This window comes from Salvelinus fontinalis, chromosome 33 (assembly GCF_029448725.1).
Source record: "Salvelinus fontinalis isolate EN_2023a chromosome 33, ASM2944872v1, whole genome shotgun sequence".
Lineage (NCBI taxonomy): Eukaryota > Metazoa > Chordata > Actinopteri > Salmoniformes > Salmonidae > Salvelinus > Salvelinus fontinalis.
This window is the reverse complement of record NC_074697.1, coordinates 7,825,835-7,841,176: the sequence shown is the minus strand read 5'-3', so window position 1 is coordinate 7,841,176 and position 15,342 is coordinate 7,825,835. Positions and strand designations below refer to the sequence as shown.

At 42.9% G+C, this 15,342-nt stretch overlaps 1 protein-coding gene across 1 annotated transcript in view; it reads left to right on the top strand.

Moving 5' to 3' along the window:
• LOC129831704 (cGMP-dependent 3',5'-cyclic phosphodiesterase-like) overlaps nucleotides 1–15,342 on the top strand; it is a 266,102-nt gene that overhangs the window by 234,478 nt on the left and 16,282 nt on the right. Inside the window, exons 10-18 of the mRNA XM_055895082.1 lie at nucleotides 146–220; nucleotides 385–426; nucleotides 551–619; nucleotides 9,064–9,194; nucleotides 11,269–11,420; nucleotides 11,661–11,724; nucleotides 11,830–11,911; nucleotides 12,023–12,197; nucleotides 14,542–14,654. Coding sequence (XP_055751057.1) covers nucleotides 146–220; nucleotides 385–426; nucleotides 551–619; nucleotides 9,064–9,194; nucleotides 11,269–11,420; nucleotides 11,661–11,724; nucleotides 11,830–11,911; nucleotides 12,023–12,197; nucleotides 14,542–14,654 — 903 coding nt within the window. The remainder of the gene's footprint in view (nucleotides 1–145; nucleotides 221–384; nucleotides 427–550; nucleotides 620–9,063; nucleotides 9,195–11,268; nucleotides 11,421–11,660; nucleotides 11,725–11,829; nucleotides 11,912–12,022; nucleotides 12,198–14,541; nucleotides 14,655–15,342) is intronic.

Sequence of the window (15,342 nt, the reverse complement as noted above, 5' to 3'; positions counted from 1 at the left end):
TATTATTTGTCATGCATTGATGAGGTAATGTGTACGTATTATTCGTCATGCATTGATGAGGTAAAGTGTATTTATTATTCGTCATGCATTGATGAGGTAATGTGTATTTATTATTCGTCATGTACTGGTTGTTTTGTCTCCTCAGTTGCAGCAGCAGACCCAGTCTCAGTGCTGCTGTCTGCTACTGGTGTCTGAGGACAACCACCAGCTCTTCTGTCAGGTTCGTCCTCGTAAAAGATGGGATTCCTCCCTGCTAAAATAAAGATTCAATGAATAAATAAATAAAATAATGTCTGTTTTAATGCCACGACAGTCTGATAACAGGGTATTCCTCCGTTAGAACGGTCCCTACGGAAGCTAACGTCTGACCTCTATCCTCCTCAGGTGGTTGGAGACAAAGTTCTAGAGGAGGAGATCAGCTTCCCTGTGAGTGATGACCCCTAACCCCTGACCCCTTTTACTGTCCCTAAACATTTCATTCAAATTAGACGTTGACATGGGGAAATTATGAGGCAAGAGACTAAGAGATCATGTATACCTCTTCTTCTAGCTGATGTTTGGGCACTTCGGGCAAATAGTGGAGAAGAAGAAATCCATCACACTTCAGGATGTCACTGCGGTGAGTGACCTTGATCCTAGACCGTGAAAAGCATCTTGCCATGTAGATCGATATGTAGGCAGTCCAGCCAGATCCTAATTCTCTCTCTCTCTCTCTCTACGTCCCTCTCTCTCTCCGTCTCTCTCTCTCCGTCTCTCTCTCTCTTCGTCTCTCTCTCTCCGTCTCTCTCTCTCTCCGTCTCTCTACGTCTCTCTCTCTCTCTCGTGTGTGTGCATGCTGGGAGTGTTTTGTAGTTGAGAGGTCATGTGGATTCTTTCCATGGTGTTTTCTTTGAATTTGTATTTTCTATGGTGGCGTGTTAACGCACTGCTAGAAATTGCGCAAAAATGATTGTTTCATAGATTTCAAAGAAGAGGAATGAGACAATGAATGTAGTGTGTTCCAGCAAGAGTGGACAGCGAAATACTTACTTATTGAGGTATCAGGGAGAGCTGTGTGCTGAAAGAGTAAAACTCTTCCCGGCCCTTCCAGACGAAGCATGCAGAGAAATATAGGAATTTGTCTTCTGAGCAGAAGGCAAGTTCATCGATAGAGTTGCTTTCACAAAACTGCATTCAGCAAACGACGAAATTGCGAGAGCTTGTTATATACTGTCCCACAAAATCGCTAATTATAGGAAGCCATTCGCTGAGGGTGATTTCATTAAATAATCTTTAATTGACTCTGCAGCAATACTTTTCCCAGACAAGAAAGAGTTGTTTGAAAATGGTTCCCTGTCAAGACGAACACTGACACAACGTGTTGAGGATATTGCAAGGTAAAGGATTTCACCTAATTCTCCTTGGCCCTGGATGAGAGCAGTGATGCACGTGACACGGCACAGTTGTTGATATTCTTACGAGGTCATAACCCCAGACTTTGAAATTACAGAGGAGCTTGCTTCAGCGCAGTCAACGAAGAGCACAACCACAGGGAATATTTATTGGAGGAGGTTAATAAGTGTGTGGCAAAGCTGGGACTGAGCTTTGAAAAGTTATCCAGTGGGACCGCTGATGGGTCCCCAAACTTGACAGGAAAAAACGTTGGCCTTTTGAAATGCATACAAGATCAAGTAGCTGAGCTGAACCCAGATCAGAAAATTATTTTCCTGCATTGCATTATTCATCAGGAGGTGCTCTGTAAATGAGCCATGTTGTGGATACATTCACTAAAGTGGTTAACTTCAAAATAGCAACATGTTTAAACCACAGACAGTTTGTCTCACTGTTGGAAGAGACAGAGTTGGGTCGTGCAGATCTCTCCTACCACACAAACGAGTTTGGGGAAAGTGCTTAAAAGGGTGTGAGACCTGAAGTCGGAGATTGCAGAGTTTTTGCAAATGAAAGAAAAAATGTGGATTTCCCTCAACTACAAGATAAAGAACGGTCAAAGCCTTCAAGGGAAAATGACTCCTCCTGACCCGCCACGTAGAAGCCAACAATCTCACTCACCTTCCGACACTACTAGTCTGTTCCCTATCAGATGACCAGCAGGAGAAGTATACATCGCTGCTGCGTACTTTGAACGGTGACTTTTCTTGTCGTTTTGAGGATTTCAAAGTGTTGGAAAATGACATGCTGTTGGTTTCCTCTCCTTTCACCTTCAATGTGGATAACGCTCCCACTGACCTGCAACTTGAGCTCATCGATCTTCAGTCTGATGCAGTGATTGGAGAACTATTCAAAACAATGTCACTGACGAGGTTCTATGCATCTCTTGATGAATACAACTTTCCAGAGATTAGGAGTCATGCTCAGAAAATGTTTGTACAGTTTGGGTCAACCTGTGTACTGTATGTGAACAGACATGTTCAGTGATGAAATATAACAAGTCAAGTCACAGATCATCTCTGACTGACTCTCACCTCTCAGCAATCCTGCTCATAGCGACATCAGAAACTATACCTGGCTTCACTGCTCTAGTCAATGTCCATCAGAGACTTCACTCCTCACACTGTAGTTTAAATGTAATGTTGAGCTCTCTCTCGTTCTTGTGTTTTTGTACAACCCGTTAACAAGGGTTCTGTCCGTGGTGCTGAAGGCACAGTGTTCTTTTCCCTCTGTGTAGTTCACTGCATGTTTCATCATGAAAATACCCACCAAAAGGAGAACATGGATGTGGTTTATTTCTGTGCATGTTAAAAAAGGAAAATAAGTAGCATATCTGGACGTGATTTACAGTAGATATATCTGTCAACACAGTCATACACATCATGTCTAATCCTGTAATATGATTCCGGCCCGCGATGTACAAAAATATACTCTAATGTGGCCCTCCATGGAAAATAATTGCCCAGGCCTGGATGGTGGTGTAGATGAGGCTGGGTCTAGTCATGTCATGGATGGTGGTGTAGATGAGGCTGGGTCTAGTCAGGTTATAGATGATGGTGTAGATGAGGCTGGGTCTAGTCATGTCATGGATGGTGGTGTAGATGAGGCTGGGTCTAGTCATGTCATGGATGGTGGTGTAGATGAGGCTGAGATGAGGAGAGTATAGTGGGGAAGTGTAAGAGATGGTGAGAGATGTATAGATGGTGGTGTAGATGAGGCTGGGTCTAGTCAGGTTATAGATGGTGGTGTAGATGAGGCTGGGTCTAGTCAGGTTATAGATGGTGGTGTAGATGAGGCTGGGTCTAGTCAGGCTATAGATGGTGGTGTAGATGAGGCTGGGTCTAGTCAGGTTATAGATGGTGTTGTAGATGAGGCTGGGTCTAGTCATGTAATAGATGGTGGTGTAGATGAGGCTGGGTCTAGTCAGGCTATAGATGGTGGTGTAGATGAGGCTGGGTCTAGTCATGTCATGGATGGTGGTGTAAATGAGGCTGGGTCTAGTCAGGCTATAGATGGGGGTGTAGATGAGGCTGGGTCTAGTCATGTCATGGATGGTGGTGTAGATGAGGCTGGGTCTAGTCAGGTTATAGATGATGGTGTAGATGAGGCTGGGTCTAGTCATGTCATGGATGGTGGTGTAGACGAGGTTGGGTCTAGTCATGTCATGGATGGTGGTGTAGATGAGGCTGAGATGAGGAGAGTATAGTGGGGAAGTGTAAGAGACTTGGGGGGGAGGAGGAGGGTGTAATGCAGAAGAGGAAAAAGGGGAGTAGAAAGGAGGTGGGAGGGGAGAGGCTGATGTGGTCAAAGGCACCAAGGAACCTTTGCCTGGTGCTCGGGGGAGACCCCGACTAGAGAGAAAGGGCAGGTGGTCAAGATAGGAGATGGAGATGAGGAGGAAGACAGTGAGTCTGAGGAAGAGGACGATGAGGAGGCTTTCTTATCAGACTCCTCCTCACTGGGTCCAGAGCTGACAGCCACTCAGGCAGAGGGGTCAAAGTACACAGTGAGGGAACTATCAAGGTTACTGAATGAGACTAAAGGGATGAAGGTTAATTGTGAAACCTTTTTTTTTTTTGCAATCCGGGAAAGTTTATAAGATCAGTACAACACACTAGGAAAAATGAGGGGCATGGTGTCCTCTCACCCAGGAAACGGTTTGGGTTGAGGAAGTGAGTCACAACAGTGTGTAAAGGTCGACCTTCAGACACTGATTAGATGAATAATTGTTTTCTGGCACTGGGGCTTTTTGAGCTTTGCTATTGGTCTCTTTCTTTGCTGGCTTTTCTTCCACTTCCTATGGAGACTCTTCAGGTAGGCTCGCTTAACTTCTTATGGGCAGGTGGGACGGTAGCGTACCACCTGGCCAACATCCGGTGAAATTGCAGAGCGCGAAATTCAAACTACAGAATTATAAATATTTAACTTTCATAAAATCACAAGTGGAATACATCAAAATAAATCTTTACTTCTTGTTAATCCAGCCGCTGTGTCAGATTTCAAAAAGGCTTTACTGCGAAAGCACACCATGCGATTATCTGAGGACAGCGCCCCGCATACAAAAGCATGAAAAACATATTTCAACCAGGCAGGTGCGCCACGAAAGTCAGAAATAGTGATATAATAAATGCCTTACCTTTGATGATCTTCTTCTGTTGGCACTCCAAAAGGTCCCAGTTACATCACAAATGGTCCTTTTGTTCGATAATGTCCTTCTTTATATCCATAAAAACTCAGTTTAGCTGGCGCGCTTCAGTCAATAATCCACCCAGTTTCCCTCCATCAAAATGGTGGGTGGATGTTTTCAGGTCGGGCCATCACTGGCTGAGGCTGGCAGTGTTGTATATGTCTGTCCATGAAAGGGGACAGCGCCCGGTGGACATGGAGAGCAGGGTGGTTCCATTCCGACTAAAAGCGGTGCAGCGACTGCTGTACCATACTGATGTTGGCTGGAGGGAACCAGCATGCACACTGCTGAGGAGAGCTGTCAGATTAGGGTTGGACGGGCAGCTGTTCCTCATGAGGCTGGAGAAGCTGAGTACATCAAGTCTCTCTGATTTTTACTCTGCGGTGCTGAGAGCCTGGCAGCTGCTAAGGCCCAAATTAGGGGGGGGGGGGGGTGGAGCTTGGGCTGTGGGAGGAGCCTATCTTCCACAATCCATCCATCCTTTTGAGATCGGTTCAGTTGGCCACCCTGCAGAGGCGACTGATGGCAGTGGGTTTACTAAGGCTGGGTGACCTGCGGCTGCTCGGGGAGGAGGGGTGGAAAACCTGGAAGTCATGGCACAACAAACAGGAATAACGTCTCTTAGGCTCCTGGAGAGATTACTGGGGGAGGTGTTTTCTGTGTGCGCCAGGTTAATGCCATTAATGTCTCTGTTGGAATGTCTGTGTGAGAGGTTGGGGATGGAGTTTCCTGTTGGGATGTTTATAATAGGATACAGGTATTCAAATACAGGTATTCAAATACAGGTATACAGGTATATACAGGTAAATACAAATACAGGTATTCAAAAAAACTTTGCTCAGGCATAGTTGGCTATTTAGCTAACAAGGAGAAGCAGGGTCAAAGGTGGAGGATAACAGATCCTTTACTATTATTTAATGGGATGGTCTGTGCACACCTTACAGTGGCTAGCAAAGGTATTCACCCCTCTTGGCATTTTCCCTATATTGCTGCCTTACAACCTGGAATTAAAATTGATTTTTGGGGGGTTTCTATAATTTGATTTAAACAACATGCCTACCACTATGAAGATGAAAAATATTTTTTATAGTCAAAAAAATAAGAAATCATACAAAAACAACTAAAAACTTGAGCTTGCATAACTACCCCCCCCCCCCTCCAAAGTCAATACTGTGTAAAGCCACCTTTTGCAGCAATTACAGCTGCAAGTCTCTTGGGATATGTCTCTATTAGCTTGGCACATCTAGCCACTGGGATTCTTTCCCATTCCTCAAGGAAAAACTGCTCCATCTCCTTCAAGTTGGATGGGTTCCGCTGATGTACAGCAATCTTTAAGTCATACCACAGATTCTCAATTGGATTGAGGTTTGGGCTTTGACAAGGCCATCCCAAGACATTTAAATGTTTCCCCATGTAGCACTCAAGTGTTGCTTTAGCAGTATGCTTAGGGTCATTGTCCTGCTGGAAGGCGAACCTCCATTCCAGTCTCAAATCTATGGAAAACTGAAACAGGTTTCCCTCAAGAATTTCCCTGTACTTAGCGCCATTCCATCATTCCTTCAGTTCTGACCAGTTTCCCAGTCCCTGCCGATTAAAAACATCCCCACAGCACGATGCTGCCTCCACCATGCTTCAATGTGGGGATGGTGTTCTCGGGGTGATGAGAGGTGTTGAGTTTGCACCAGACATAGCGTTTTCCTGATGGCCAAAGAGATCAATTTTAGTCTCATCTGACCAGAGTACCTTCTTCCATATGTTTGGGGAGTCTCCCATATGCCTTTTGGCGAACACCAAACGCGTTTACTTATTTTTTTTCTGGCCACTCTTCCGTAAAGCCCAGCTCTGTGGAGTGTACGGCTTAAAGTGGTCCTATGGACAGATACTCCAATCTCCGCTGTGGAGCTTTGCAGCTCCTTCAGGGTTATCTTTGGTCTTTTTGTTGCCTCTATGATTAATGCCCTCCTTGCTTGGTCCGTGAATTTTTTAGTGGGCAGCCCTCTCTTGACAGGTTTGTTATGGTGCCATATTCTTACATTTTTTAATAATGGATTTAATGGTGCTTCATGGGATGTTCAAAGTTTGGGATATTTTTTTATAACCCAACCCTGATCTGTACTTCTCCACAACTTTGTGCCTGACCTGTTTGGAGAGCTCCTTGGTCTTCATGGTGCCGCTTTCTTGGTGGTGCCCCATGTTTAGTGGTGTTGCAGACTCTGGGGCCTTTCAGAACAGATGTATATATACTGAGATCATGTGACACTTAGATTGCACACAGGTGGGTTTTATTAAACTAATTATGTAACTTCTGAAGGTAATTGGTTGCACCAGATCTTATTTAGGGGCTTCATAGCAAAGGGGGTGAATACATATGTACGCACCACTTTTCTGTTTTTTGGGGCGGGAATTTTTTTAAATAGTTATTTTTCTAATTTCACTTCACCAATTGGGACTATTTTGTGTATGTCCATTACATGAAATCCAAATAAAAATCCATTCAAATTACAAGTGCAAGAAAAAAGGAAAAATGGGGAGGAATACTTTTGCAAGGCACTGTAGGGTGGAATTTAAGTCCTATAAAATTATAACAAGTGTTGAGATGTTTCAGGAGACATGGTATGTTGTGGGGATGTCTGTACAGCTGGTGAAGATGTTTCAGGAGATATGGTATGTTGTGGGGATGTCTGTACAGATGTTTCAGGAGATATGGTATGTTGTGGGGATGTCTGTACAGATGTTTCAGGAGATATGGTATGTTGTGGGGATGTCTGTACAGCTGTGGAAGATGGGTTGGATATACGGTTATAGAAGTGGTGAGGTTTTGGTTATTGTGATGTGTGGTGTTGTTTTGTATTGTGGGGTAGAGGGGCAAGGTGAGTATGCAGTACAGGGGATATTTGTTTTTTAAAGGGGGGTTTTAATGAAAGGTTTTAACCTCACTAAGGTATGTGGGACGGAAGCGCCCCACCTCATCAACACCCAGTGAAACTGCAGGGCACCAATTTCAAAACAACAGAAATCCCATAATTACAATTCCTCAAACATACAAGTATTTTACACAATTTTAAAGATAAACTTGTTGTAAATCCAGCCACAGTGTCCGATTTCAAAAAGGCTTTACGACGAAAGCACACCAAACGATTATGTTAGGTCAGAGCCAAGTCACAGAAAAACACAGCCATTTTTCCAGCCAAAGAGAGGAGTCACAAAAAGCAGAAATAGAGATCAAATTAATCACTAACCTTTGATGATCTTCATCAGATGACACTCATAGGACTTCATGTTAGACAATACATGTATGTTTTGTTCGGTAAAGTTCATATTTATATCCAAAAATCTGAGTTTACATTGGCGCGTTATATTCAGTAGTTCCAAAACATCCGGTGATTTTGCAGAGAGCCACATCAATTTACAGAAATACTCAAAATAAACATTGCTAAAAGATACAACTGTTATGCATGGAATTTTAGATCCACTTCTCCTTAATGCAACCGCTGTGTCAGATTTAAAACAAAGCTTTACCGAAAAAGCAAACCATGCAATAATCTGAGTACAGCGCTCAGAGACCAACACAACCCAGGAAGATATCCGCCATGTTAGAGTCAACAGAAGTCAGAAATAGCATTATAAATATTCACTTACCTTTGATGATCTTCATCAGAATGCACTCCCAGGAATCCCAGTTCCACAATAAATGTTTGTTTTGTTCGATAATGTCCATCATTTATGTCCAAATACCTCTTTTTTGTTCGCGCGTTTAGCCCAGTAATCAAAATTCATGAGGCGCGATTACTAGGTGCAGACAAAGTCAAAAAGTTCCGTTACAGTCCGTAGAAATATGTCAAACGATGTAAAGAATCAATCTTGAAGTTTGTTTTTAACATAAATCTTTAATAATGTTCCAACCAGAGAATTCCTTTGTCTGTAGAATTGCAATGGAACACAAGTTAACTATCACGTGAACGCGCATTGTCAGCTCATGCCTCTCTGGCAGACTTCTGACTCAATCCCCTCTCATTCGCCCCCACTTCACAGTAGAAGCCTCAAACAAGGTTCTAAAGACTGTTGACATCTAGTGAACGCCTTAGGATGTGCAATATGACCCCATAGACACTGTGTATTCGATAGGCCAAGAGTTGAAAAAATACAAACCTCATATTTCCCACTTCCTGGCAGGTCTTTGCCTGCCATATGAGTTGTGTTATACTCACAGACATCATTCAAACAGTTTTAGAAACTTCAGAGTGTTTTCTTTCCAAATCTACTAATTATATGCAAATTCTAGCTTTCATGGCTGAGTAGCAGGCAGATTAATTTGGGCACGCTTTTCATCCAAAATTCCCAATGCTGCCCCCTACCCTAGTGAAGTTAATGAAATGAGGATGTATCATTAAAGAAAAACAAACATCTAAAAAGTCTCTCTCTCACCCTCTCCCTGTCTCTCCCTCTAGGAGGAGCGTAGACAGCTATCCAGTATGCTGGGCAGTGAGGTGTCCTCTCTGCTATGTGTCCCTGTGGTCAGCAGAGCCACTGGCCAGGTGGTGGCACTAGCCTGCGCCTTCAACAAACAGGGAGGACAAAGGTGAGATACGCACACGCACACACACACACACACACACACACACACACACACACACACACACACACACACACACACACACACACACACACACACACACACACACACACACACACAGTGAGGAGAATGCTGTCTAATAGACCTCTGGGTTCAAGAGATAACAGAACAGCTCCAGTGGCAGAGGGCCAATGAGAGCATGGTCGGCACCCTCAGGTGTGTGTGTACCAGACGATGCCCCATTAATCAATATGTTTGAGTGTTTCTCCACAGCCCCTACAACAGGAGTTTCAAACCTGCCCTGGATACACATTGCCAACACACACGTACGCCAGGCCAACACACCAACTGGCCAACTCAGCAGACATTCTCAAGGGGCTCACACACACACACACACACACACACACACACACACAGACACACACACAGTGTGACAGAGAGGGAGGTGAAGTATTGCTAAGGACAGCAGTAATCCCAGTAAGCTCTCTGCTGACGTTTTGGCTCTAGACTCTGAAAACATTTATCTTCCTCCTTCTGTCATATCTCTTCTCTCTCACTTCCTCCTCATCTTCTTTTTCCCTTCCTCTGTTCCTGCCTCTTCCTGTCTGGTCCTGCCTCTCTTTCTCTGTTAGTTATAGATGATACATTTCTAATCGTATTATAGTGGCTGGAGATTAAAGACACTCATCTCTTCCTTTCAAAGAGTTATTACCCCTCAACACACACATTCACACACACACATTCACACACACACACACACACACACACACACACACACACACACTGTGACAGGATCTTGGCTAGAATCTGAGAGGAAGACATCCCATAGTATCCTCAGTGGGGGCTAATGATAGGGCTGACTACAGTCTCCATAGTAACACTGACAGACTGGATATGTAGGGGATTATTAGTGAACTGTGTAGCAGATGAGTTTATCCTCTTATTACTGGTATTTCCAGTATAACTTACTCATTTTTCCTATCCTTCTTTCTCATCATCCCTCTCTCTCATCATCCCTCTTTCTCATCCCTCTCTCATCATCTGTATCTTCCTCTAATCCCGCTCTCCCACCTGCCTCCCATCCTTGGATGATGTTGGTGTTGTAGGGCGTGGCTAATCATTAACCCCTCGAGGGCTGAAACACTGATGCTAGTTCATTGATTTTTTTTTATGTTGCTGATTCGCTGGGGGGTTCACTCACCTGATGTCCCAGGTCTGAATCCGTCCCTGGTTAGTAGGAGAGAATGGAGACAGTAAAAATCCAATAGCACTATTTTCCTTGAATTTAATCTTTAATTCAGAGTCCATTTTTCCACCCCCCTCCGTCCCTCTGTCCTTCCATCCCTCTGTCCTTCCATCCCTCTGTCCTTCCATCCCTCTGTCCTTCCATCCCTCTGTCCCTCCATCCCTCTGTCCCTCCATCCATCTTTCACCTCAGTTGTCAGTCAACAGCCCCCACTCTACTCCACTTTCCTCTAAATCTCTCTATCAATCACACTTGTCCCTTTCCACCTCTATTACACTCTCTCCATCTGTCTCTCATTCCACCCGGTCCCTCTCTCGTCCACTTCCCGGTTATATCCTCCTATCACATGCCGTATGTTCTGCCAGACAGATATCTGATGCTTCCAGGCTTAGAGGAATCTGCATTCCAGAGAGCCTACTGATTCTTTGTGCCAACAAGCCAATCAGGGTCCAGCGCCAGCTACTGTCAGAAACAGCCCAGACTCAGAGGTTGAGTTTCTCTAGAGTGGTGATTGAGGGATGAGGGAATCGTTTTTCCTGATTATGTGACCTGACCTGAAAAAGAAATCCTTCATAATCAAATCCTCTAGTCTAGAACGACCACAGTTTTTCTCTAGTATTGACATTCTGCTGTTCTCTCCTCTATAGTGATCAGAGTGGTGAGGTGTTGCCATCTGCAGGCAGAGTTGTGTAACTGATGTTATTGTAACAGCTGAGGCCTTTAGTGTATCCATCTGGCTTGTTTAAACACATATTATTCTATTGATCAGTCAACTTTTCTCCACTTTGGAATTCAATGTTTTATTTTGGATATAAATGTGTTCTCTCTGTGCAGACACACGGAGTTGGATGAACATAAGATCCAGCACTGCTTCTGTTACACATCCACTGTCCTCACCTCCACTCTGGCCTTCCAGAAAGAACAGAAACTCAAAGTGGAGTGTCAGGCGCTGTTACAGGTGGCCAAGAATCTCTTCACACATCTGGGTGAGTTATCCTCCCTTCTCTGCACTTCTTCTCTCTCCTCTTCTCTCTCATCTTCATCTCTGTTCTTTTCTCTCTTGTCTTCTCTTGTCTTCTCTTGTCTCCTCCTCTTTTCTCTTCTCTCCTCCGGCTCAGATCGAATCCCTACAAAACTGATAATACGACCCTACTTGTGGTAGATCAGCCTGCTTATTCATCCATCCCCACCCTGTGCTCTCTCTCTCTCTCTCTGTGTGTGTGTAGATGATGTGTCTGTGCTGTTGCAAGAGATTATAGTTGAGGCCAGGAACCTCAGTGATGCAGAGATGTGAGTTTTTGATGTAAAACAACCTAAACCAGCTACCATGCTTTCCAGAATAACTCATGTGGAGGAAAATAGAATAGAATACTTATTCTCTCTCTCTGTCTATAGTTGTTCTGTGTTCCTACTGGATCAAGTCAGCCATGAGCTGGTTGCCAAGGTGTTTGATGGGGGTGTGGTCAGTGATGATGAGGTAGAACACATGTCTAGAACTTCTCTGTTTGACGATTACAAAGATTATAATGAGGATGATGATGCCGATAACGACGAAGAAGAAGATTCTAAAGATAGTCTGTGTGTGCAGAAGGAGTTCCGTATCCCTGCGGACCAGGGCATAGCGGGTCACGTAGCTATGACTGGGCAGATCCTGAACATTAAGGATGCGTACTCCCACCCTCTGTTCTACCGAGGAGTGGACGACAGCACCGGTTTTAGAACACGCAACATCCTCTGCTTCCCCATCAAGGACGAGAACAACGGTGAGAACTAACACTACTGGTGTTAACAACTAAACTAACACTACTGGTGTTAACAACTAAACTAACACTACTGGTGTTAACAGCTAAACTAACACTACTGGTGTTAACAACTAAACTAACACTACTGGTGTTAACAGCTAAACTAACACTACTGGTGTTAACAACTTAACTAACACTACTGGTGTTAACAACTTAACTAACACTACTGGTGTTAACAGCTAAACTAACACTACTGGTGTTAACAACTAAACTAACACTACTGGTGTTAACAACTAAACTAACACTACTGGTGTTAACAGCTAAACTAACACTACTGGTGTTAACAACTTAACTAACACTACTGGTGTTAACAACTTAACTAACACTACTGGTGTTAACAGCTAAACTAACACTACTGGTGTTAACAGCTAAACTAACACTACTGGTATTAACAGCTAAACTAACACTACTGGTGTTAACAGCTAAACTAACACTACTGGTGTTAACTTAACTAACACTACTGGTATTAACAGCTAAACTAACACTACTGGTGTTAACTTAACTAACACTACTGGTGTTAACAGCTAAACTAACACTACACTGGTGTTAACAGCTAAACTAACACTACACTGGTGTTAACAGCTAAACTAACACTACTGGTGTAAACAACTGAACTAACACTACTGGTGTTAACAACTAAACTAACACTACTGGTGTTAACAGCTAAACTAACACTACTGGTGTTAACAACTAAACTAACACTACTGGTGTTAACAGCAAAACTAACACTACTGGTGTTAACAGCTAAACTAACACTACTGGTGTTAACAACTAAACTAACACTACTGGTGTTAACAGCTAAACTAACACTACTGGTGTTAACAACTAAACTACCACTACTGGTGTTAACAACTTAACTAACACTACTGGTGTTAACAGCTAAACTAACACTACTGGTGTTAACAGCTAAACTAACACTACTGGTATTAACAGCTAAACTAACACTACTGGTGTTAACAGCTAAACTAACACTACTGGTGTTAACTTAACTAACACTACTGGTATTAACAGCTAAACTAACACTACTGGTGTTAACTTAACTAACACTACTGGTGTTAACAGCTAAACTAACACTACACTGGTGTTAACAGCTAAACTAACACTACACTGGTGTTAACAGCTAAACTAACACTACTGGTGTAAACAACTGAACTAACACTACTGGTGTTAACAGCTAAACTAACACTACTGGTGTTAACAGCTAAACTAACACTACTGGTGTTAACAACTAAACTAACACTACTGGTGTTAACAGCAAAACTAACACTACTGGTGTTAACAGCTAAACTAACACTACTGGTGTTAACAACTAAACTAACACTACTGGTGTTAACAACTAAACTAACACTACTGGTGTTAACAGCTAAACTAACACTACTGGTGTTAACAACTAAACTAACACTACTGGTGTTAACAGCAAAACCAACACTACTGGTGTTAACTAAACTAACACTACTGGTGTTAACAGCTAAACTAACACTACTGGTGTTAACAGCTAAAGTAACTTAACTAACACTACTGGTGTTAACAACTAAACTAACACTACTGGTGTTAACAGCTAAACTAACACTACTGGTGTTAACAGCTAAAGTAACTTAACTAACACTACTGGTGTTAACAACTAAACTAACACTACTGGTGTTAACAGCTAAACTAACACTACTGGTGTTAACAGCTAAACTAACACTACTGGTGTTAACAGCTAAACTAACACTACTGGTGTTAATAGCTAAACTAACACTACTGGTGTTAACAGCTAAACTAACACTACTGGTGTTAACAACTAAACTAACACTACTGGTGTTAACAGCTAAACTAACACTACTGGTGTTAACAACTAAACTAACACTGCTGGTGTTAACAGCTAAACTAACACTACACTGGAGTAAACCATTCCATACACAACCATTCCATACACAGCATCACCTATGCTGCTCAATTTCTCATCTCCCTCTTTCAGTTCAAGGGGCTTTATTGCCATGGGAAACATCAAGTGAGGTAGATAATATACAAAAGTGAAATAAACAATAAAAATGAACAGTAAACATTACACTCGGAATAAAGACATTACAAATGTCATAGTATGTATATATACGGTGTTGTAACGATGTACAAATGGTTAAAGTACAAAAGGGAAAATAAATAAGCATAAATATGGGTTATAATTACAATGGTGTTTGTTCTTCACTGGTTGAACTTTTCTTGTGGCAACAGGTCACAAATCGTTCTCTCTCTATCTGTGTCTCTCTCATTTCTCCCTCTACCTCTCTCTCCATGTCTCTCACTCTCTCGCTCTCTCTCTCAGAGGTGATTGGGGTGGCTGAGTTGGTCAATAAGACTAATGGACCGTGGTTTAACCGATTCGATGAGGACCTGGCCACTGCTTTCTCCATCTACTGTGGAATCAGCATCGCACACGTGAGTCAGACACACTACCCAGAGCTACACAAGGACCGCTGGTCTCTGACATTCTAGTCATGCCGTAGTCACACAGAGTGTTGATAAGAGACTGATGGTTAGTGCCCTATTGATGTGGTTGACTGACTGGTCTCTCCTGTATAATAATGTGGTTGACTGATTGGTCTCTCCTGTATAATAATGTGGTTGACTGACTGGTCTCTCCTGTATAATAATGTGGTTGACTGATTGGTCTCTCCTGTATATTGATGTGGTTGACTGACTGGTCTCTCCTGTATAATAATGTGGTTGACTGACTGGTCTTTCCTTTATATTAATGTGGTTGACTGACTGGTCTCTTCTGTATAATAATGTGGTTGACTGACTGGTCTCTTCTGTATAATAATGTGGTTGACTGACTGGTCTCTCCTGTATAATAATGTAGTTGACTGACTGGTCTCTCCTGTATAATAATGTGGTTTACTGACTGGTCTCTCCTGTGTAATAATGTGGTTGACTGACTGGTCTCTCCTGTATAATAATGTGGTTGACTGACTGGTCTCTCCTGTATAATAATGTGGTTGACTGACTGGTCTCTCCTGTATATTAATGTGGTTGACTGACTGGTCTCTCCTGTATAATAATGTGGTTGACTGACTGGTCTCTCCTGTATAATAATGTGGTTGACTGACTGGTCTCTCCTGTATAA